General features: G+C 47.4%; 1 protein-coding gene across 10 annotated transcripts in view; it reads left to right on the top strand.

Annotated features, from left to right (window-relative positions):
• kiaa1109 (KIAA1109 ortholog) overlaps positions 1-23,687 on the top strand; it is an 81,178-nt gene that overhangs the window by 53,675 nt on the left and 3,816 nt on the right. For 2 of the 10 annotated variants that reach the window (XM_056426697.1, XM_056426695.1), the window contains exons 60-89: positions 560-643; positions 1,546-1,744; positions 2,048-2,107; positions 2,297-2,523; positions 3,600-3,776; positions 4,347-4,477; positions 4,715-4,838; positions 4,976-5,088; positions 6,579-6,669; positions 7,039-7,098; positions 8,889-9,160; positions 9,277-9,492; positions 9,769-9,949; positions 10,065-10,245; positions 10,562-10,723; positions 10,823-10,962; positions 11,386-11,581; positions 12,395-12,595; positions 12,753-12,929; positions 13,673-13,810; positions 14,202-14,447; positions 14,559-14,712; positions 16,718-16,875; positions 18,385-18,574; positions 18,971-19,188; positions 19,429-19,680; positions 19,791-19,994; positions 21,177-21,374; positions 21,481-21,615; positions 21,919-22,096. In XM_056426697.1, coding sequence (XP_056282672.1) covers positions 560-643; positions 1,546-1,744; positions 2,048-2,107; positions 2,297-2,523; positions 3,600-3,776; positions 4,347-4,477; positions 4,715-4,838; positions 4,976-5,088; positions 6,579-6,669; positions 7,039-7,098; positions 8,889-9,160; positions 9,277-9,492; positions 9,769-9,949; positions 10,065-10,245; positions 10,562-10,723; positions 10,823-10,962; positions 11,386-11,581; positions 12,395-12,595; positions 12,753-12,929; positions 13,673-13,810; positions 14,202-14,447; positions 14,559-14,712; positions 16,718-16,875; positions 18,385-18,574; positions 18,971-19,188; positions 19,429-19,680; positions 19,791-19,994; positions 21,177-21,374; positions 21,481-21,615; positions 21,919-22,096 — 5,063 coding nt within the window. The remainder of the gene's footprint in view (positions 1-559; positions 644-1,545; positions 1,745-2,047; positions 2,108-2,296; positions 2,524-3,599; positions 3,777-4,346; positions 4,478-4,714; positions 4,839-4,975; positions 5,089-6,578; positions 6,670-7,038; positions 7,099-8,888; positions 9,161-9,276; positions 9,493-9,768; positions 9,950-10,064; positions 10,246-10,561; positions 10,724-10,822; positions 10,963-11,385; positions 11,582-12,394; positions 12,596-12,752; positions 12,930-13,672; positions 13,811-14,201; positions 14,448-14,558; positions 14,713-16,717; positions 16,876-18,384; positions 18,575-18,970; positions 19,189-19,428; positions 19,681-19,790; positions 19,995-21,176; positions 21,375-21,480; positions 21,616-21,918; positions 22,097-23,687) is intronic. The other 8 variants (XM_056426700.1, XM_056426696.1, XM_056426699.1 and 5 more) reach the window with 8 other exon arrangements.

Raw genomic sequence — 23,687 nt, 5'->3', positions numbered from 1 at the left:
CTGTACATAATGTACATAAAGTACATAATGTACATAAAGTACATAATGTACATAATGTAGACTCTCAATGCAAAGCAAACAACCAGTGATACACAACCAGACCACAACAAATGGCAATGCAAATGTGCGACAAATTCAACTTTGTTGCCGTCCCGTAGGGTTGGTTAAATAACGTGTCGATGCCTTTGGGACTAATGTCTTTTTTTCTTTTAGTCCACCAAAGGCATTTCTGTATGGTGACCATGTCTCTGCTCTATATGGACGTCATGCCCTGTGTGCCATGTTAGTCTTCATCAGACTGCAGAAAATGACAAATTATTTATTGTTGGTATTTAATTTTTTAAATATATCTGCTAACAATGGAAATCATATTCATGGTTCTACATGACCAGACCCCCCTCTTTTACACACTTATAGAACATTTTAGGGGAAACACTGGATATGAATGAATCTGGTCCGTGTCCGTTGTCTCGCTGTACTCCAGTACTCTGCTATATACTACATTATGTCCACAGAGATGAAATCTACCGGCTGTTATGTCACACTTATATTTCCATAGAGAGGACAAGCACCAGCTACGGAGGACATCCACTCTGAAGCTGGGGCCGACACTTCAGTAGGCCGGGAAAAAAATGCACGAAAAGTAACAGACGACATTTATTACACCTCTTGTGATGGCGTGTTGTGATCAGTCCTCTCCACGAGCACACTGCATCACCAGCGCTCTCGTTGCTGGGACGATGGCAGGTCGCACCACTTTGTACCAATTAAGAATCCAGCCCACAAAGCTGGCAGCACAACAAGCGCTAACGATGCTTGAGCTGGTGTCGGAGGTGTTTCGGAGGGGGGGTGTAATTACTTCATTCTGAAAAGAGGTTATGCCAGTTGGTGTCCAGAGTATTCCTCATCATGCTGAGATTGAGACCTGGGGCGTATTTATTTTTTCAGGCTAAGAGACCCGACACAGAGTTGTATAAAGTTGCACCAACAGCTCTGGTGACGGAGCAGCCTCTGTGTTCAAAATCCGAGGCAGCCGTTTTGAAAAGTACCTGGATTCCTGCAGTAATTGTTCCAAAGAGTGCGGCCTGCTTCTCATCCAGTTGATAATGATAGATAATCAGTTAGTTTAGGGGAATGACGTGCTTTAAAAAATTTTTTTTCTATAATTACGTTTTACTTTCCTCCAGTTATGTCTTAGATAATGATCAGACCCCTATTTTTAGCACCAATGTAGAGTCGATCCAACAATTCAGGGCATCCCCAATTAAACACAATCAAACCAACTGCAAAGCGAGGTAACATCTCACTCACTGGTGCATTTACAAGAGCACTAATTTGTGGACTAATTCCTGTAATTGTTAAGCGAACCTTTTTCTTTCAAAGTAACCACATTGATCCTGATTGCTATTGAGCCGATGGAGCGGCTGCACAGTAGAGTGAAGTGTTACCAGCTACCTCTACGCATGGAAGTGGCTTCTTCTGCCATGGTCTTCCCCCTCACTCGAGGCCTCGGTAACCCCCCCCCTCTCCCCGCCTCTCCGCCAGGCCAACCACAGCATAGATTTTGACACCGGCTCGGCGATGGTGCTGACCATCGAGAGCACGCTGATCACCGCCTGCTCCTCCGAGTCCCTGGTCAGCAAAGGCCACTTCAAGAACTTCTGCCTCCGCTTCGCCGAGGGCTTCGAGACCTCCTGGGACGACTGGAAGCCGGAGATCCGAGGGGATATGGTCATGAACGCTTGTGAGTGACGCCTCGTGTTTCCCCCGTGAATGTTTTTATGCAGTTTTAGCGCCTTCTTTTTTTAGTGTGAATGAGTGAAGAAAGGAAAAAAACAAACAAATTGAATCTCTCTTTCGAGATGCTTAACGGAAGCAAAATAGCTATTTTATTCTTATATAAATACATTTTTTTCTGTGGTCTTTAAAAAAAATTATTGACCGGACTTCACAAGGTCAGAACAGATCCTTATTCTGTAACTTTCTGTGCACACCGCTCCTCTGAACTATTGACTGGCGGTTGTCCGTGTGTGTGCTCTGTGTACAGGTGTGGTCCCTGACGGTACATATGAAGTATGTTCCAGAACTACGGGGCAACTTTCGGCAGGCGAGTTCTTTTAACCAAGCTCCGGTCCATCAAATATGGATCGCACATGGAAGCTGCACAATGAGCGCGAGGCCGCTGTCTGAAAACTTTATTTTGCAATTAATTTCCTCCGCTTCCTCGGGCTGTTCTGTCTTTCCTCTTCCTCTTGGCTTTCTTCTTCTTCTCCTCCTCCTCTTCCTCAAAAAACAGAGAGCAGCAGTGCCGGCACCTGGACCCTGAACGTGCTTTGGAAGATGTGCGGCATCGACGTCCACATGGATCCCAACATCGGCAAGCGCCTCAACGCGCTGGGCAACACGCTGACGTCGCTGACGGGCGAGGAGGACGTGGACGACATCGCCGACCTGAACTCCGTCAACATGGCGGACCTCTCGGACGAGGACGAAGCCGACTCCATGTCGCCCACCGTCCACATGGTCAGTCACTCACGGGTTCATCTCCGTCCCAGCTCCCTCTCTCGTTGGGTCTATTGTTTACGTTATTTCCACCACGGATAGATGTATTGTACCACTTTCAACTTGTGATGACACGTTTAATGTTTAGGAAAATATGCAAGCAGTCGATCAGCTCCAAAGAACTTGATATCTACAGTTGTGTAACAAAACCACAGAGCATAAACTGTGACGTTCAGCTGTTGAGCCTCCGACTGGTTGTTGATACAAGTTAAAGGAATAGTTTGACACTTTGGGAAATATTGATCAGACAAGACACGCTTATCAACTCCAGTGTTTCTCCTACTATTATAACAGGGTGAAATCTCCATCAGCGGTGATTTTTTTTAATTTTTCCATCGCTGACTTTTTTTTGCCTTAGGCGCTCGGGAAAACGGATTAGGCGCGCGCCCAAATGTTCTCTATGCAGGAAAAACCCTGCACACCTGCCCATCAGGACTCTAACTAAGCCATGTATACCCCCATACACACACACACACACACACACACACACAGATATATATATATACCATAGGCACAGCTTTCAGGAGCTTTTTGGGGTTGAGTGCCTTGCCCAAGACCATCAACATGTACTGGAGGAGCCGTGGTTTCGAATTTGGTGTTCTGCTGCCGGTTGGAAGACGACTCAACCTTTGAGCCACAGCTCAGAATATGCTGCGATCCAACTCCGGTCGTCTGGCGACACACCGACGACGAGACTCTCATTTTTGCACTGTTTAAAAAAAAAAAAAGGTAAAAGATCAAGATATAATGTGTGATCTGCACTTCCTCACCGTTGGACAGACCCTATGCTAAGCTAACTATCCTCCCATCGTAGCCTCATATCAAACAGACCGACACGGAGCGCTATCTTATCTTTTCGTCGTGCTCGGAGAAATAAAAACCGCAAATCCGCTCATTTCCCAAAATGTCCGACTATTCCTTTTTAATGTTGGATGCATTGGAGCGAATCCTCCCGGGCTCACCTCGAAGGTGAAGCTCGACCCCGAGTCGACCGTTCTTCCACCTCTCCACCCATTTGTCCCTGCCGTTGTTTACAGAGTCCGGGGAGCCAGTTCAGCCCTCGGCTGACCTTAAGGAAGCGTCTGGTAAACCACATCCTGGGCCTCAGCCCCAGGCCTCAGAGTGTGTCGGTCCCAGCCGACTACTTAAACTGTGCGTCGCCTCGCCTCCGAGCGGGCAGCGCCAGGGCCCAAAGACCCGTCTCCTGGGCCTGTGTATGTAGCCACCCACGCGGTGTTAAAAACTCTTCTCTGGGCTGTGTCGGAAATTTGAAGAAAAAAACCAATCACTTTTGCTGGCTGGCGTCGCGTCTCGGATATCACACGAGGGTTGTTGATTCCAGAATGCTGAGCGATGCGATGACATGCTTTGAACTAACTCACGACGATGGAGAATGGTGTTGCTTCGCGTTTGCTTCCCCTGCTCACTAAGCTTCAATGGTGGGTGAAAGGATGAATTAGAGCTGCATAATTCCCCTGGTGCAATAGAGGTGGTGGTGGTGGTGATGGTGTCTTTCGTTTTGTGACATTGATGATACCTGGTGTGTGGATTGGACTACATATAACCCGACTGGAATGAAACCCTAACAATTCAAAATAATTCACCACTAATCGAACATATTTTGAAGGGTGCGTTCTCAATTGCTGCACTTTGTCTGGCGGAAAAATCTTTCAGGAGTAATTTCTCCGGGGGCGTTTTGATCAGCAGGTTTTTCTTTTTCGCCATCATCTGTTTTTTTTAAAAATAAATATGTTGGGGCGTGTACCACTGTTGTGACCCAACAGGAGACCATTGACCCCAGGAGGCAGATGGCAATGGGGAACCAAGTGGTCGACTCTCGAGGGAGGAAGTTCACCAAGAGGGTGGTGGACATCAGGGAGCTGAACGAACAGGCCAAGGTCATCGACGACCTCAAGTAAGATAGTTATGATTCGAAAAATGTTGCTTTCTCCTGAAGGTTCCTTCTCTTTTTTTTCGCAGTGAATGTTTTTTTTTCTATTTCTTGGGAGTTTTTCCTGATCCTGAATTTGTAATTTGTGATATTGGGCTGTACAAAATAAACTGAATTGAAAAAAAAATGAAGAAAAAAAAGTCGTACAATTCATTGACCTCCTGTTAATAAAATCTCCAATGCTCTTCAACCTAACCACAGGAAATTGGGGGCAAGCGAAGGCACCATCAACCAGGAGATCCAGCGCTATCAGCAGATGGAGTCCGTGGCCGTCAACGACATCAGGAGAGACGTCAGGAAGAAGCTGCGTCGCTCCAGCATGAGGGTGCGTGTGCATCCGTTTGGCAATAAGCAATGTATCGATCACAAGAGGTTCGGACACTGGACTTCTCAAATGTCCCCCGGCGTACGGCGGCCTGGGTTTCTCCCAGGCAGTCTGACTTTGTGTTTGTCGCTGCCCAGGCGGCCTCTCTGAAGGACAAGTGGGGTCTTGGCTACAAACCGAGCTACAACCGCTCCAAGAGCATCTCGGCCGCAGCAGGCCGACCGCCTCTCAAGAGGATGGACAGGCAGAGGTAAGAAGACAAGTGATGTTCAGGAGTGGCCACTTGCCCCGCTTGGCTTCGTACCATTCATCACAGGACACTTCAGGTGCTGGAAACAAACGAGACAGAGTAACCTGGAGCGTCGCTGCTCTGGCGCTGTGTGTGTTTGGAACTCATTTTTTCCATTAGCCTCCTCTCGAAGAGGACGCAGTGAATCACAAATGTGAGAGCGAACAGAGAGGAGAGGAAGTGCTTAACGCATTTGTTTTTTGTAATTATGCTGATGCCTCAGAGTTTATGTAGTAATGATGTTAAAGCAGTTGACAATGGGGAAGCATTAACTCTGGGGAAGAAGGTATTAATCTGATGAGTAACCATTTTAGCTTTTAGCTTTGAGAGGTCACGGTGTTTTATGAAATCAACTATAATTTTGTGTGTGTTGCATAAAAAGCTAAATTGTGCCAGCGCGATGAAACTACATGGATCCCCCAAGTCACTGCAATGATGCAAGTTCTCAAAGAATGAGTTAGTATCTCATTGCTGACTCATCTCAAACGATGTACTTTGTATCAGAAGATAACGACTCAGTATCTGAAGATATCGACTCGGTATCTGAAGATAACGACTCGGTATCTGAAGATAACGACTCAGTATCTGAAGATATCGACTCGGTATCAGAAGATAACGACTCGGTATCTGAAGATATCGACTCGGTATCTGAAGATAACGACTCGGTATCTGAAGATAATGACTCAGTATCTGAACTTTCTGAAGATAACGACTCAGTATCTGAAGATAGTGACTTAGGATCTCAAACTAAATGCGTACTTATTTAAAAGATATAGGCTTACTATCTCTAATGAGTTAGTACTTCAAACTCATACGTAACTAAAATAAATAAATAATGACTCTGTAGACTTGGAGTACGTAAAAAGATGCTGCTGCTTCAAAGTATTTTATAGATTGTGACAGTTCCATGGCCGTCACCCGTGGGTTTCCCCCCCCAAGCACCAGAGATTCGCAGACACACTTGAGATACTTGGCAACATTTCTTTATTGCACTCCAGCAGACCGCACGACGGCGCCTCTGCTCACTCTCCCCACTCCGCTCTCAACTGCTCCTCTTATGAGAGCCGCGTCGGCTGCCAGCGGATTGGCGATCAGCCAGAGCAGCTGGCTGATTGGCAATCAGCCAGTAGCCGAGGCCTAATTGGAGACCCCACCCCCACAGCTGCCACATAGATCAATGAGTAATTATTTGGAGAAAATTCCCCATTAGTATTATTCCTAAGTCATTATTTTGAAATAATAAAACATTATTGAGAGACAAAGTCATTATATTGCTAAAGTTTATAATTAGTTTGAATTACTAAGTCATTCAATTGTGAATAATTGTCAATAAAATGGCTTCTGAAATGAAAATGATTTATTTCTATTGCAGGAATGATCGTCACAACATGTCGTACTGATGTCACTCCCCACTTAAAGTATCTGTGTGCATCTGCTTTGTGCGTCTGTAGCTCCAGGATGGGCGATGTGGATGACCTCCCGGATATGCGCATGGACGCGTCCTCACCTGGACCTCGGGTCACCTTCAACATCCAGGACACGGTAACCGTCAAGCGCGTCTCCCACGGTGACGGCGGCGTCATGACGTAGCTTCAGACAGATTCCATTGCACCGGAGCGAATATGCTCGAGACACATTTGTTTTCACCAAATACAATGACAGTAGATAGAGTTTTTGTGCCATTTCCTGTTTACAGTTTGAACATCATCATCTCACCCTTCATGTTTTTGTGTGTAATGGACCTCCATGCTACCTGATGTGTACTGTGGCGTGTAAGTCACGCGGTCACGGGTTTACTTTAAACACGGCTTAAAGAGAAGAGAGCGTTAACGTCCGGAGGATTTTATGACATTTTGAATTTTTATTTTGAATGAGCTCTTTTTTTTAATAACTCCTTTTGTTCAATTGAAGATAACTAATCAGGCTCTGGACGCTGCACATGCTCCTGTCAGTCCAGGAGAAATATTCAAGGTATATGGCCTCATATATATGTGAGAGATTTAATTTAACAAGTTGAAATAACCAAGAGCAACAAACACTTTCCTCTCTCTCTCCTCTGTGATTACCTCGAGCGTGCTGATAGGACTTTGATTATGCAAAATCAAAACAGGATGATGAAATGCCGGCTCCCGCTGCATCGATACGACGCCAATGTTATGTTGAACAACAGTGTGTTTATTTGCATGGTAATTTCCTGTAATCCTGGATCTTTGTGTCCCTAGTTTACACTATGATTTATGGGATGTGGAACTAAAATACATCATCTACAGTCTTTTATTACTACCCACTCTCTCGATAAATACCTGCAGCATTTCATAACCCGCCAAGATATGAGAGAGGAACTGGTCCAGGATTGTATTTGGATAGCGCAGGCACGCTCTCGGAAATTAATTTCTCTCGCATAAATGAGACAAAGTTCGTAGCTGGAATGCTGCTAATAACTTATGGGCCCACACGTTCTCATCCTGTCTTGAAACTGCATTAAATATCCAAATCAACTTGCCTTAATCATTAATATTTCTAACAACTGTGCATGGCTCGGCTCTGAATCACAGCCTGTCAGCTGCTGTTTATCACACAACTGGAACTCTCTCGCACCCAACAGTGGACGATGAAATACAGATTACATTTTTTTTAAATATAATACACTAATTGGATAAATCGTTTAGATTTTGCATCCATACCTCCCTTAAACAGGAATTCCCCCTAATTACCCCAAGTGGCACACATCGGCATTTCATCGTGTTAAAAGGCTCCATATTGTACACATATCGCTAAACGACATGTTATATTATTCTTTGTTTAATTTGTCCGAAAACCAAAATGTTAAGATTTACAAGGTGCGTTTTCAGGCGAGGTTACGGGGCGGACTATTCCTCGGCTCGGCGCGTTGACCGCTCGGAGTCTCGTTGACATTGCATGGTTGCCAGGCAACCAGCAGAGACACCGGGAGACTCAAACTAATCCTAACCCATTTGGGACCAAAAATCCACTCATTTGACACAAATCCCATTTTGTTCCAGATAATTTTGAATGAAAATGCACCTTTTAAAAAATGAATAAAAAATCGTCATGCAAGTCAATTCACACTTAATAGCTAAACAATGATTTGTGTCGTGTCCTGATTGATTGCTTTAGCGGGAAAAACACCAGCTTCATTAACATTCAAATAGTGTTCGCCCCACAATGCAGCCGAAATTATTGATGACGGACTTAGACCGAAGCCTACGCCCACCTACTCTCCCACTCAGGGAAAAATAAATATTGTTGATGCCCCGACAGCCTTCTAGTCCAGTTTCAGATGCAGTGAGCAAACATTCTCAACTCTTGTTTCTATTGTTTCCAGCTGTCCTTAAGGATAGCAGACTTGGTGTACTTGAAGACTTTCTTGGGCATCTCTCTCTCTCTCTCTCTCCTCCCCCCTAGCCCAACCTCGTCGGGGCGTTGCTGCTTCCGTCTCTCTTTCATTCCTCCTCACAGGAAGTGCATGGCCTCTCTGCGCCTCTCGGGGTCCTGTTGGGCTGCTAGTGTTCTGTCATTGGACGTGTCTATAACAAGACATATGATTTCAGCCTTCAGCTGTCGACAACATGTCACACGTGCAAGGACAGGAAGTACCCTGTGGTCCAATGACCAGAACACTACCTCCTTAAAAGTCACGATTCATTTGCCGACTTCATACTTAAAACCCTCTTAAGTATGAAGCGCTTCATGAAGAGCCGTCTCCCTGTGTGAGTTTGACTCTTTGCCCCTCTCTGAAGTTTCCCGAGGAGACAGAGGTGGACCTGTTGTCAGTCACCATTGACGAGCCATCCCATCCTCACCACCATCACCACCACCATCACCATCTTTCTCCATCTGTTATGGAGGGCTCAGTTTTCAGTGCCCCCGGCACCCCTGCCGTCTTTTCACCGCCACTTCCCTTCCAGCATGACGACATGAGGCGCGATGACCTGTCCTCGTCGTCCTCCGAAGACTCTGAAAAGGAGGACGAGTTCGAACGGGAGAGACCGCCGAGCTATCGAAGGCCCATGTGAGTCCCTACCCCCCCCCCCCCCCACACACACACACACACACAAAAATATAAATATAGCGTCGCGGTGTTTCGCCATTCACCAAATATTCCCTTTCTTTCTCTCTTCCCCGCAGCCAAGCGTCTCACAGGAAGTCCTCCGGGTTTTCCGCCGTGAGTCAGCTGTTCAGCGAGCGCTGGCCGAGCACGCCGGCCGGACGCAGCTTCGGCGGCCCGGCGACGGAGAGAAACATTGACTTTGAGCTGGATGTCCGCGTGGAGATCGACAGCGGGAAGTGTGTCCTTCACCCCACGACCCAGCAGCCGGAGCACGAGGACATTACCCACAGGAAGTACGATGAAAGGCTCGCTTCGTATTCTGATAACGACTGAATAGATTTATGAAAAGTCTGACTCAAGTTGCCATGCTGTTTCGTCTAGAAAGGAGTCAAATCAAACCTCTGCTTTAGGAAATCTCCTCTAATTATTTGCCAGATGATATGTGATGGTGTAGTCCGTGCTCAGTGGGGAGTAAAAAGCTCCTTTATTCAGATAAGTAATCAAATCGAGGCCTGCGGCACGCCTTCCTCTCACGCTCGCTGTCTCCCTGTGGCGTGTTTTTATTGCAGGAGCTGTGAGCACAGCCTCAAGAGTCTGGACCAGGAGTCTCCTCCCAAGAAGAAGAAGCTGCAGCCCACCTACACCTCCACCACCTACCTCCTCGCCGGCAAGAAATGTCCCTCCACCCTGCAGACCAAACCCAACGACACGGAGACCACCGTATTCTACATTCCAGGAGTGGACGTGAAGGTCAGCCAACGTGTCCACAAGTTTCTCCGAAACCCCCATTTTTTTTTCCTTCTCATTTATTGTTGTTGCGTGACATTATTCAACCTTCCATTTTGCTTTCCCCCTTTTTTTGTAGTTGCACTACAACTCCAAAACACTGAAGACGGAGTCGCCCAGCGCCTCGCGCGGATCCTCTCTCAATCGCACGCTCTCCAAAGAGTCGAAGCTGTTTGGTATGAAAGATAGCGGCCCTCCCAATGGCGTCCAAAGCCAGACGAACTCGCTCCTACCTCCCCCGCCCCCACCTATCCCGTCAGGTACTGAGCATTCCCTTGTTTCTCCTTGCATGCGCTCGCACCGTCTGTAATGGCCCATGTGATTTACATCTAGACGAGGACGCCAACCAATCAAACGCCTGCAAATGTTGTCTTTATATTTCAAGGCACAAATTTAGAGGGTCCCTTTTTGATCAAACTTGGGCTCATGAATATTGATGCACACTACAAAGGGGGGGGGGGGGCAACAAAATAAGTTTATCAACACGGTTCCAGTGTGTTTAAAGTTTAAAAACGTCGTAAAGTGACATATGGTCCAGGCTACAGAAGGTTTTAAACTCCCCGTGCGTCCTTGCAGCCAAAGGAAAGGGCAGTGGCGGGGTGAAGGCGGCCAAGCTCTACGCCTGGGTGGCCCTGCAGACTCTGCCGGAGGAAATGGTCATCAGCCCCTGTCTGCTGGACTTCCTGGAAAAGGCGCTGGAGACCATTCCCATCACTCCAGTGGAGAGGGGTTACGCAGGTCCGTTCAACGTCGGAGCGGTCACCTTCTCATGTGACGTTGGCGGTCCATTTCTTTGGGGGCGTTTACCGCGTGTCTTTGTGCTCCTCCCCCATTCAGCGGTGGCGACCCAGGAGGAGGACATGGCTCAGTTCGACCCGGTGGAGCAGCTGGAGGAATCCACCACCTCCCTGGTGTCCTCCTCCACGTCGGCCTACTCCTCCTTCCCCGTGGACGTGGTCGTGTACGTCAGAGTCCAGGTACTGCCGGCCGGCCATTTGCAACATTAAATGACAGCAGCAGCAAAAATAACTTTCACGCATTTCCTTGTGAGAGCAATTTTACTTTTAAACGGATAATATTAATTTAATAGGAACCAAATAGCTGTCGTTTCCCATTCGACTCGTGGAAGTTACAGAGAGAATCCTGATGTCCTTGGCGTACCTTTTCCCCATTACCCAGCATGCAATGATCCTCACTCCCTCCTCCTGTGTACCCCAGAGCTCATTTACCTTTCTAATAGTTCTAATAATTGCAGGTCATTAAAAATCCGAAGCTATTCAAAGATGATCGTTATGTTTGTCGTTGATACGTCGCATCACATTGAGTGCATCGTAGGTATTCTTTTAACGAGCCAGCCGCGCTCCTGACACTGAGTTACCACGGTGTTGTCATGTTTTCAGCCCTCTCAGATCCGCTTCAGCTGCCTGCCGATGTCCCGGGTGGAGTGCATGCTCAAGCTGCCCTCCCTGGACCTGGTCTTCTCCTCCAACCGCGGAGAGCTGGAGACCCCGACGGGAGCCCACCCCGCTGAGGGGTCTCACCACCCCTCCTCCACTCCGCCGGGGCAACACATCCCCAAACCGCCCCCCAGCAAAGGTATGAGCAATGGGGGGGGGGGGGGGGGGATTAATGAGAGATGTGGACAAAAGTTTTGCAGCCCGGGATCTAGCGCTGCTCTCAGCTTGTTCTCATCCTTTCATTATTTTACCCTCAAGTCCGTCTTTTTGCAGCATCATGCAACTTTCTGCCATGTTTTATTCTTTTCTTTTTTCTTTTATAGAGCATCTCTGTGTATTTCATACTTAATATTTCGTATATCCACAGTAAATGTACAGTTTTTTTTCTCAATTTAAAAGAACAATTGCATTCATATGCCAGTGAAGCATTAACATGTGAGCACTAAACAACGGCGCTGCTGATTTCCTCCATGTTCCGTGCACCGTGTTCATATTGGGAGAGACCAAATGCCCGTGTTGCAACATGTTTGTCATGTTATTATATTACCATGAACTGATTTTTACTCCTCTCTCGTATGACACAGAATCTGACTATAAATTTTTTAAAGACAAACGTATTCACTCGCTCTGCTTCTACGGGGGAGGGGAGGGGGTTAACAATGGGGGAGGGGGGGGGGTGCATTTTGATCATTTTGCTCACGCGAGGGATGGCATTATATTACCATAAACAGATGTTTACTACTCTCTCGTAAGACACCAGATCTGACTTCATTTTCTTTCCGATTTACATTTTCAACGCGAATTCAACCAGAATAATAACAACCGTATAGCATCAGAACACGAGATTAAAACACAAATCTGGCAGATGCAGTCTCCTCGTGGGTGTCATATCTTTTCATATTTCATCTTACCTCCTCCGTGTGTTTTCCCGCCCTCCTCTGCCTCCTTCCAGCGTCTCCGTTGCTGGGCAGCCCTCTGGGCCGGAGCCGCCACAGCAGCAGCCAGTCCGACCTCACGGGCCCCCCCAGTAGCTCCTCGGGCCTCAGCTTCACCGCCTGCATGTCTGACTTCTCCCTCTTCGTCTTCCACCCCTACGGCGCCGGGAAGCAGAAATCTGCTGTCACGGGCCTGCCGCCGGGCCAAGGGCCACTGGGTATGGAAAAGGGAAAGTGTGTCTCTTCTACCATGCTTATTAATACAGGGCCGCAGCTTCTAACGACTCACTTCACGCTGGATATGATGTACTGCGAGATCCAGTGGATATGGGGAGATCCGTGATTGTTGGCCTGACGATCGCCCTCTCTCTCAAGGAACAGTAGACGAGGAGCCGTCTTCAGTCACGGGAAGAAAAGACTCTCTGAGTATCAACCTGGAGTTCGTGAAGGTCAGCTTGTCCCGCATCAGGCGTACCGGAGGCCCCACCTTCATTGAAAGCTTTATTCCTGCCAAAGGTGGCAAAATGGACACGACCCTCATCAACATCTCAGGTACATCCCCCAAAATAATCTTTATACTGACTATTACTGTCGGGTTCAAGGTTCAAGCATGGATGGGGGTTTATACAGGTGTGGAATCGGATCAAATCCCAGGAAAAGTGTAAGAAAAATGCATAAATGTATTTGGAAGTGATCCACAACAGAGCTGAATACCTCTAGGAGGTATGAAACACATTATCAGCAGGTGGAGATTTGTACATTTTTTTTAAACATCCGGGACGGTTTGTTTTGTTCCTTCGCAACGGGAGAATATTAAAGATCCGCGAGGGAACTGACGGGAGAGCGGGGCTCCGAGAAACAGTCACGATTACAAATCCGTCCGAATACTTCCTCAGCACCACGGAGAGCTCCGCGGATTTATCTGCACACGGCACCGTCGGGCTGCTGATGCATCAGAGCCGCCGGGCTCTCACGACGAGTCAGGCGGACTGGACGAAATTAGTCACTCGCTCTGCTTCTACTGGGGCGGAGAGGGGAGGGGGAGGGGGGGGGTGATAACACGAGGGATGGCATCCTCCCCCCATTCCTCTTTTAACATTGTCTAGTGATGATAAGTGTTTGAAGTGTACCAGAAGGAGTTGATGATTGGGACATGTTCACAAGATATGAAACTGACTTTCCAATCTCTTAATGCACCAGAGCTTATGTTTGCCCTGTAGATTTGTTCTAACCACCATATGCTATCAAACTATACAAAAATGTAATATTGTGTGCGTGTGTGTGTGTGTCCCTAGCCGTGTGTGACATTGGCTCGGCGTCCTTCAAGTACGACATGAGGCGACTGAGCGAGATCCTGGCCTTCCCGAGAGCCTGGTACCGCCGGAGCATCGCCAGGCGCCTCTTCCTGGGAGACCAGACCATCAACCTGCCCGGTGAGTTCCCGTTTGTTGAGCGCTGCATATGTACGGGGGGGTTTCACCAGCTTTTCACCGGGCATCCTAACACAATGAGACAAAGAGCTTTCGCTATGCTTCCGATAAGCAGCTGGAGTATCGCAGCTGCTTCCTGTTAACATGGCTTTCAATTATAAATAAGCAATATGGTCAAGAGGATAGAAGAGAAGGGCTTAATGCAGAGGTTGGAAGGCCTTTGTGTACCTAGATAATCTCCACGGGGGTTAGTGTGTGTTCCTCTTTCATTTCCCATCTGGCTGACCTTCCCTACGCCGACGTTTCCTCCGCACAGCTTCGTTTTGACATTTCCGCGTCTGTCCTCTTTTTTTATTTGTACACCTGCATCTCCCAACCTTTACCTTCCCCTCAGCCTCCGGCCCCGCCACCCCGGACTCGGCCGAGAGCGTGGCCCAACACATGTCCCCCGAGTCCTGCCGCAAAGCCTACTGGAGGACGTGGGACGGCAGCACCGGGACACAGCACATGCCCCAGTCCCCCAACGTCTTCTCGGAGCACTCCACCGGGAGCAACATGTCCCCGGGTGGCCTGGGCCACCTCAAGTCCCCGGCGCCGGGCCGCACCAGGAGCGTGTCCGATTCCTCCGCCCCCAGGAGAGGTGACGCAGGCGCTAAACTCGCGTTAAAATGGCTTCTATTTGCAATGCACAACCATGACACAAAGGTGGACGGTTACTGAACGCCTCTTCTGATAACCGCCGTTCATTCAGACTCGGTGACCAAGACGTCCACCCCGTCCTTCAGCAAGAACGGGAAGGCGGCGGGCCAGCAGGGGGCGCCGTGGGAGACGCTGGTGGTGTTCGCCATCAACTTGAAGCAGCTCACCGTCCAGATGAACATGAGCAACGTCATGGGGAACAACACGTGAGTTTCTGCACCCACCGACACTGCAGGGCAAGAGGTCTGAACACTGCAGGGCTCTCAAGTCTCACGCATTGAGCGTGAGACTCACGCATTTCGGTCTTATCTCACGCACTCCCGCCACACATCGAATTCCTCACGCTGAAAAAACCTCTCGGCTATTTAATGCTTGAATGCAGGGGTGCTCATACGCCGATCGATTGTTCCGCTGCAGAGCTCCGACGCCGGTCTGCGCGCATTGGGATGGAGCAAAAAAATAGTCACTAGCACCCCCCCCCCCCCCCATCAACAACTTTTCTCAGAGTAGAAAGAGTCACTAGCACCCCCCCCCCCCCCGTCAACAACTCTTTTCGGCGCGCGCAACGGTCAGCTGTATCGGCTGCTGATGGAAATCTCACGCTTGCCTGTCTTCAAAACTTGAGAGCCCTGACACTGTTATATAATAAATAGTTTCGTTATCTTCTTTAAGGCACCATTTTAATCTGTAAGATCCAGCTGAGGCGGGCAAGATGGATACGACTCGTGTTTAAATGATAAATATGAAGCTACCTCCAGGGGATGGTTAGCTTAGCATAGAGCCTGGAAGCAGCTCGTACTTAAGCCCTGTGGGCTTCTGTCCTCACCTGCACTCATTTCTGTGTCTTTTAATAATGTTCCATTTGTACTGTTTTTCTTTTCTTGTGCGAATAAATAAATACATTTAAATAAATTTAAAGGATAAATATGAAGCTACCTCCAGGGGATGGTTAGCTTAGCATAGCTAAGTCGAGCCTAATTAGTGAGTTTTCTGGTCATTGCTGTACAGACAATAATATCAAGCTTACCATCTAACTCTAAAGTCATTTCTTTAATATAATATTTAATCTAGGATCACATGAATTGAAGGTAAATCTCATGCGATTAGTGCTGATGAGAAATAAGCTGATGTATCGGGCAACATCCCAACTTTATATGAAGAGTTACTCCTCGTAACCCTGTCTGCAAAAAATACCCCATGATGCAACAGTTCAGAACTAGTTCTGCATAAACAGACAGCGGCGGTTCAGCCCTGTGGGCTCGTGTAGATACGTCCGCTCGCTCTCGCTCAGAATCGCCTCCCAGCCTCAGCGCGGAGGCGACTCCGCCTGCCGCTGTCGTCGTATCCATGGCACCCGACCGCTGGAGGCGGATCGCGTCCGTAACATTGATGTACATGTGCTGAAGTCTTCCGCCTCCTTGCCGCCACGCTGATATCCTGGCGCTCCTTCGACGCCCACTTACTCCGTCTAACCCTCCGTCGGTGGCGAGCGGTCGTTACGACCTGCCCTCGCCGCGGTTCCGTCTGACTCGCAGAGCGGTCGCGCTGAATCATTAACGAAGACGACACAACGGGAGCCGAGGCTGGGCGGGGTGGCATTCCTCTGGAACCCTGCTTCCTCCTCGCCAAGTCAGGGCATACAAGGCCTCCAACTCTAGTTTAAATTATTCAGGATATTCTATTTTATTCTATATTATTTAGGTGTTTAAAGCAAGAGTCGTGTCTCCGATCTGTCGTAGAGTCGATATATTTTAAGTCTTCTTCTTCGTTTCTTTGAGGTAGTAAATGTCCTCTTCCTCTTGTGTTGTGATCCTTTACACAATTAGGTCCATGAGGTCTTCTAAAACCTTTCGGGACGCTCCTTTAAGCCCCCCCCCCCCATAATGTTGAGCTCTCCGACCTTTAAGATGTTCCACTTGGACAGTTTTAAAAACAATTCAGCTCGATGAACAGCTTGTGTGATTTTCTAATTTTTTCTTCTCTCATTTCGAAGAAAAAAAGTAGCACTCGACCCCTTTTAAACTTTTTCCCAGGTTTTTATTGTTTTGTGCACAAAAATGATCAAATAAAGCGAGTTAATTCACTCACACTGGCGCGTTTTTAACTTTTTCAACATTCGCCAAGGCGATGCATCACTCCTGCGTTAGTCAGCAGCGTCTCAGGAGAGCTCACAGTTTGTGTTTGTGACCCCCCCCCCCTCCTCCCCCACAGCTGGACCACCAGCGGGTTGAAGAGTCAGGGACGTCTGTCGGTCGGCAGCAACCGCGACCGAGAGATCAGCATGTCCGTCGGCCTCGGACGCTCCAAGCTGGACTCCAAAGGCGGCGTGGTGGGCGGCAACATCGACGTGAACACCCTGGAGATGGTCTGTGAGTAACCGGAGCGCTCCGCCTTCACCGGCGCCTGCTGCTCGTCAGCGGCTCCGGGACGTGGACCCTGAGCCCGGGTCAGCTGTGCAGCGCCGCTAAAAACACGTTGACATCCCCCGCTCTCTTTACTGCGTGAATCTGTACTTCATCTCATGTGTTTCATTTGGTGGCTAAATGAGCTGATATACAGGACTGTCTCAGAAAATTAGAATATTGTGATAAAGTTCTTTATTTTCTGTAATGCAATTAAAAAAAACAAAAATGTCATGCATTCTGGATTCATTACAAATCAACTGAAATATTGCAAGCCTTTTATTCTTTTAATATTGCTGATTATGGCTTACAGCTTAAGAAAACTCAAATATCCTATCTCTAAATATTAGAATATCATGAAAAAGTATACTAGTAGGGTATTAAACAAATCACTTGAATCGTCTAATTAACTCGAAACACCTGGAAACACATTTTCAAATGTTTGATTTTGTTTTGCTGTTATAAATCTTTTTTTTACTTGGTCTGAGGAAATATTAAAATTTTATGAGATAGGATTTTAGAGTTTTCTTAAGCTGTAAGCCATAATCAGCAATATTAAAAGAATAAAAGGCTTGCAATATTTCAGTTGATTTGTAATGAATCCAGAATGCATGACATTTTTGTTTTTTTAATTGCATTACAGAAAATAAAGAACTTTATCACAATATTCTAATTTTCTGAGACAGTCCTGTATGTGTATATTATAAATGTGTTTTTATTTTGCATACATTTTTTTTTATGGAAGGTATTATTAACCTTTTAAGCACCAAGCTTTTTTTAGGCCTCTGCTCCGAAAATTGTATACCCAAACTAAAAAGGCTGTATCTCTGCAACCACTAGGGCTATTTTAATAATGTTTACCTTTTTACTTTTTTAAACATGTTTTTCTTTTGTTCAGATGTGTACATGTCAGTATATATGTTACTGGGTACAAGTGAATGAAGATGACAAACAAACAAAAAATACAAATTTCAGGTCCGAATTGAAAAAAGCACTTCCAGTATGATGATATGTTTGGAATGAGGCAGTTAAAATGTTTAAAACTCTACCAAATATTAAAATATGTTAACATTCTCCCTGCAAACTTTGACTTTGGAAAAAAAGTGAGAGTATTTATTTAGTTTAGTATCTTTGATATTCCAACTACGTAGCAGAGCGTTCACTGCCCTTTTGCATTGTTATAAATATATATTTTTGCTATATTTACTATAAATATAGAAACAAATTCAGTTTGTAACCATTTAATTACAACGCTACGGGAGACGGGGGGGGAAAGGCAAAAGTCAGTTAAAGAAAGTGTCCCTTGCATTAGCTCCGCCTCCTCTCTCCGGAGGACGAACCCCCGCTGGGATGTTTCTAGTCCTGAAATTAGTTTAAATAATCCCTATTTTCTATCCCCCAAAATCAAAACGTATACACGGTTATAAGCGTCCACTTGAGGTCGCCGTGCTCACCGATTGCCCGTGTGCCCTCCAGCCCACATCTCCGAACACCCCAACCAGCAACCCAGCCACAAGATCCAGATCACCATGGGGTCGACGGAGGCGCGCGTGGACTACATGGGCTCCAGCATCCTCATGGGCGTGTTCAGCAACGCCGACCTGCAGCTCCAGGACGAGTGGAAGGTCAACCTGTGCACGGTGGACACCAGCCTATCGGAGAAAAGGTTTGAGATGACGCTGCGCAGAGACGTCCAGAGCGAGCGATAGAATACTAACGAGCGTTTCACGGTGCAGTGAGTTCTGGAGGTGGGTTTCCCTCCCAGGGAAATGTCAACGCCGGTATCGCTTCGCTCGCGGTTCTTATCTCGGTTCTTATCTCGGTTTGAGTCGCCTGGGCACAAACATACAAAACACAGCTGAGTTTATACGGGCACACGTTGGCTTGAGGCTCGCGGCTCTTTAGACGTTCTGAACGACCAGGAGAGCCAGCGTGACAAAGTAGATGGGGATTACCTTCTGCTTTCTTGCCTTTTTTACATCCTCATTTATCTTAATCTCCCTCTCCATCTTTTCTCCCCCCCCCCCCCCCCCACTTCCCCCTCCCCGTCGTGGCTTTCCAGCGAAATCTTCGTCCTCGGAGATCTGCAGTGGGACATTTTCCAGGTGATCATTTCGCGCTCCACCACGCCGGACCTCATCAAGATCGGCATGAAGCTGCAGGAGTTTTTCACCCAGCAGTTCGACACCAGCAAGCGGGCCCTCTCCACCTGGGGGCCCGGTCCCTACCTGCCCCCCAAGACCCCCGTCATCATCGCCGAGAAAGGCTCCGCCGAGCTCTGTAAGCGACGCCCTTATTCAGACACAGCTGTGTGTGTGTGTGTGTGTGGGTGGGGGGGGGGTATTGATTTGTATCCCAGTTGATGAGGCGGCTCGGCATGTGAATGGAATCAAACGATTCATTTAGAAAAGATGGGAGGGGTCACGAGGATAGAAAACCATCAGCGCGATGCTCTGATCCTATTGGCCGCACGCCTCACTCCCGGCTCAGCTTCCCCTAACCGTCGTCTTCGTCACACAGACATGGACGCCGCCCACCACCGCCACTGGCCCGGGGTGCTGAAGGTCATCGCCGGCTGCCACATCTCCCTCTTCCAGATGCCCCTCCCGGAGGACGCCGTGCAGCTGGGCGGTTCCATGAGTCTCCACGGCAACCACATGACGCTGGCCTGCTTCCACGGGCCCAACTTCCGCTCCAAGTCGTGGGCCCTGTTCCACCTGGAGGAGCCCAACATCGCCTTCTCGACGGAGGCGCAGAAGATCTGGGAGGACGGTGAGGCGACCAAAACCAATAACGTTTCATCGTGCGACAGGTAGAATTTGAATTTGGCGCCGGAGGTCACCGCGCTCTGACGACGCACTTCGCTTTGTGTCCCGCCGCAGGCTCCAAAGACGATTCCACCTACATCGTCCAGACGCTGGACTTCCATCTGGGTCACAACACCATGGTGACCAAACCGTGCGGCGCACTCGAAAGTCCAATGGCCACCATCACCAAAATAACCCGCCGTCGCCACGAAAACCCGCCGCATGGCGTCGCCACGGTCAAAGAATGGTTCAACTACGTCACGGCCATGAGGAATGAAGGTACTGGTTTCATCTGTGAACCATTTGTTGTGTGTCATGATGTCATCACACAGAGGGATGCCCAACACTGGTTCCAGTACCCCAACAAAAAAAAATCTTATTTATTTTTCCCATATTTAAAATGGAAACACTGAATATTATAATGAGACCACACATTTAAAATAAAACCAGATTTTTTTTAAAATGTGACACTTTAAGCTGCTGGAAACTCCCGTTGGCCACAGCCTTGTGTATATACTTTGTATATATTTTAGTTTCCTCTGTATATTTAGTATTTCCGTATTAGTATTTAGTATTGTTAGTGTTTTGTGTTTTTATTTTTACCTTCGCATTGAAAATGCGGACGGTAATGTTTTGATCGCCGTGTATTTGTATGCGTGCGTAAAAGTATTAAACCGAATCGCATGAAATTTGGTGGGATGATTGGTTATTATCCGGGGACCATTTGATTAGATTTTGGGATCGATCGGGTCAAAGGTCAAGGTCACGAAAAGGTCAAAATCTTCTTTTTACCATAGCACGGTCAATTTATATCCAATTGGCATGCAACTAATGCCAACATGTTCATAATTCAATGCCCAATCTTGTGATATGCGAAGGTATGCGCTCTACCGAGTGCCCGTTCTAGTTTATTTATGCTTTAATGTGCACCCGCTGCTGTGATCCTGAAATGTCCCCACTAGGACTAATAAAGCAAATATCTAATCTATCTAATTTAATTGCATCAACCAAAATAAGTGTTCCAATGTTGCGTCAGGCGAGAGTTTAAAGAACCTTTCATGTGGCCTTCATGAGACTCAGTATTCAGCTGATACCGACCCTGTGAATCCCTAATTAGACACGCTGCACGTCTCCACACACACACACACACTGATGGATGTAAACGTTGGTGGATGAAATAACACACACACATTGGAGCAATGCCCTTAATGACGTGTGTCTGTCGTCTTGCTTTGTAGAGTTGCTGTTATCTAAAGTGGCAACTGGAATGCAAACGGTTGCTTCATTGTTCCGTCTTCTCAAACTTTAAACTTCTCCCAGCTTCAGACGGCTCCGACAGAAACCCGCCTTCCCCCGCGCGAGCTTCTCTCCGCCCGCCTTTCCTTTCCGCCTGTTATCTGAAATGTAGCGTCGCTTTGCCGAGCGTTCCTAACGGAGCTGAACTGTTGTCGCTCCTCTCAGAGCTCAACCTGCTCAGGAACGCGGAAGCCAACAACCAGGAGGACGGCGCAGCGGCGGCCAAGAACGCCAGCCTGCTGAGCAGCTTCCGCAGCTCCTCCAGCTACAACCACGAGACGGAGACCATCTTCGCTCTTCCCAGGATGCAGCTGGACTTCAAGTCCACTCACGTGCAGGACCCCGACGAGCCCTCTCTCGCAGGTAGCGGGGCGGCGTCGTGTCGATCGAGTCGGAATACGAGAAGCGAGGGATTGTCTCGTCCCTCATTGTCTTGTTTTCTTTCTTCTCCTCCTTCGGTCCGCCCCAGACTCCGACAGCAAACCCAAAGTGGAGTGCAGCGTGGTGACGGAGTTCACGGACCACATCTGCGTCACCATGGACGCCGAGCTCATCATGTTCCTCCACGACCTGGTGTCGGCCTACCTGAAGGAGAAGGAGAAAGGTTGCTTCACCTTTACGCTCATCCCGTCGGTCGGGGGCGGGGACTGAAACAAACTGTTTTTATCCGAGAGTGAGAAGAAAAGAATAACGACACGAGCTTCGTCCGATTAAATCGGAGCGAGGCAGATGTGTGTTTGAATGTGAACGTCCAGAACGAGGCTCTCTGGGATGTTAACGGGTGTTTGTTGTGTTCTGCCTGCTGGTTGTTGTTGTTGTTGTTTCTGGAGAATTGGCATGTCAGAAAGGAAAAGACAGAAAAAGAAAACGGCTTCCTTCATGCCTCCTCTCCTCCCTCCTCCCACAGCCCTGTTAAACCCGCGGATGTTCTCGGCGCGGCCCGGCCAGAAGAGCCCCACGGCGCCGCACCACGACAGCTCGGCGGACAAGGACGCGGACGGGAAGAACGACGACGCCGTCAACTACACCACGGTGGACTGGAGGGAGTTCATGTGCAACACGTGGCACCTGGAGCCCACCCTCAGGTCAGCGGCGCTCCGCTGTGTGTGTGTGTGTGTGTGTGTGTGTGTGTGTGTGTGTGTGTGTGTGTGTGTGTGTGTGTGTGTGTGTGTGTGTGTGTGTGTGTGTGTGTGTGTGTGTGTGTGTGTGTGTGTGTGTGTGTGTGTGTGTGTGTGTTTGCAGGTATGCATATATATACACATATACAATCAAAAAGTTTGTGCACCCTGATAATTCCATTATTTTCTATCTATAATTGTTTGGCATTTGGATCAGAGGAACTGTCATATATATAATATATAATGGGGACACATATTTTATTTTAGCAGTGAAATAAGGTTTATTTGAGAAAAAAATAATATATATGCATCATAAGAGAATTAGACAGGCATAAATTTTGGGCACCCAACAGAAAAATGCTTTTTTGCAAAAAAAACAGGCCCGAGACGCTAGCTTAGCTTCTGATGAGTGTCTGAATTGATGAAGGTATTTTGGACCATTCTTCCATAATACATCTCCAGTTCAGTAAGGTTTGATGGGGTGCTAGCGTGGACAGCAAATGAGCGTTCAAATGTAGTTTTACCTCACTGGCCTGCCTGTTTGTGTGCAGTCTTCCGCAGGCTTCTTCACTCTCATCTCCCTCTGTTCTGTTCCAGTAATGTGCGCTGAATGGTGGCGCACAATGACACCATCTGTGACCTTAGCTGCATTGTCTTTCTGGTCTTTGGGAGGTCTCTGAGGTTTGTCCTGACCATTTCTCACCCACCTTCCTCCTCTCTTTTTTTTTTTTTCTGGGCCTGCCACTGGGCCTTAACACAAGAACTGTTGCCTGCTCTCCATTTTTTACATTCCCTCACAGTGAAACTGATAGCTGAAAACCTCCGGATATAACTTTCCCTCTTCCTTTTACCAACTACTGACCATCTTTTTTTTTGAGATCATCCAGAGCTGTTTTGCTGTTGCCCCCATGTTGCCAGAGTTCAGAGGGAGAAGAAAAGAAGCACAACTTGCAATTGGCTACTAAATACTTTTCTAATGATTGGATGCACCTTCTATTGGAATGAAAGCTTTAACGAGTGCGATTTAGTAGGTACAGGTATTCAAATCAACAAAATGATAAGGGTGCCCAAACTTTGTCACAATTGCACACAACTAAATACTGCTACACTAAATATCTCTTCTTCTCCCAGCCAGCACTGTGTGTTAACTAGAAAATGAATATTACACAACTGTGATTTTTTTTTGGTGAAGAGAGTAAATTATCATGCAGCCCTCAGGGGTGCCTAAACTGCATATATATACACTACCGCTCAAAAGTTTGGGATCACTTAGAAATGACTTTATTTTCAAAGAAAAGCACTTTTTTTCAATAAAGATAACATTAAATTAATCAGAAATACACTCTCTACATTGTTAATGTGGTAAATGACGATTCTAGGTGGAAACGTCTGGTTTCTAATGAAATATCTCCAGAGGTGTATAGAGGCCCATTTCCATCAACTATCACTCCAGTGTTCTAATGGTACATTGTGTTTGCTAATCGCCTTAGAAGACTAATATCTGATTAGAAAATTATGTTAGCACAGCTGAAAACAGTTATGCTGGTGATATAAGCTA

This window comes from Pseudoliparis swirei, chromosome 11 (genome assembly GCF_029220125.1).
Source record: "Pseudoliparis swirei isolate HS2019 ecotype Mariana Trench chromosome 11, NWPU_hadal_v1, whole genome shotgun sequence".
NCBI lineage: Eukaryota > Metazoa > Chordata > Actinopteri > Perciformes > Liparidae > Pseudoliparis > Pseudoliparis swirei.
The sequence above is the reverse complement of the archived record's forward strand: the minus strand, read 5'-3'. Positions and strand labels throughout refer to the sequence as shown.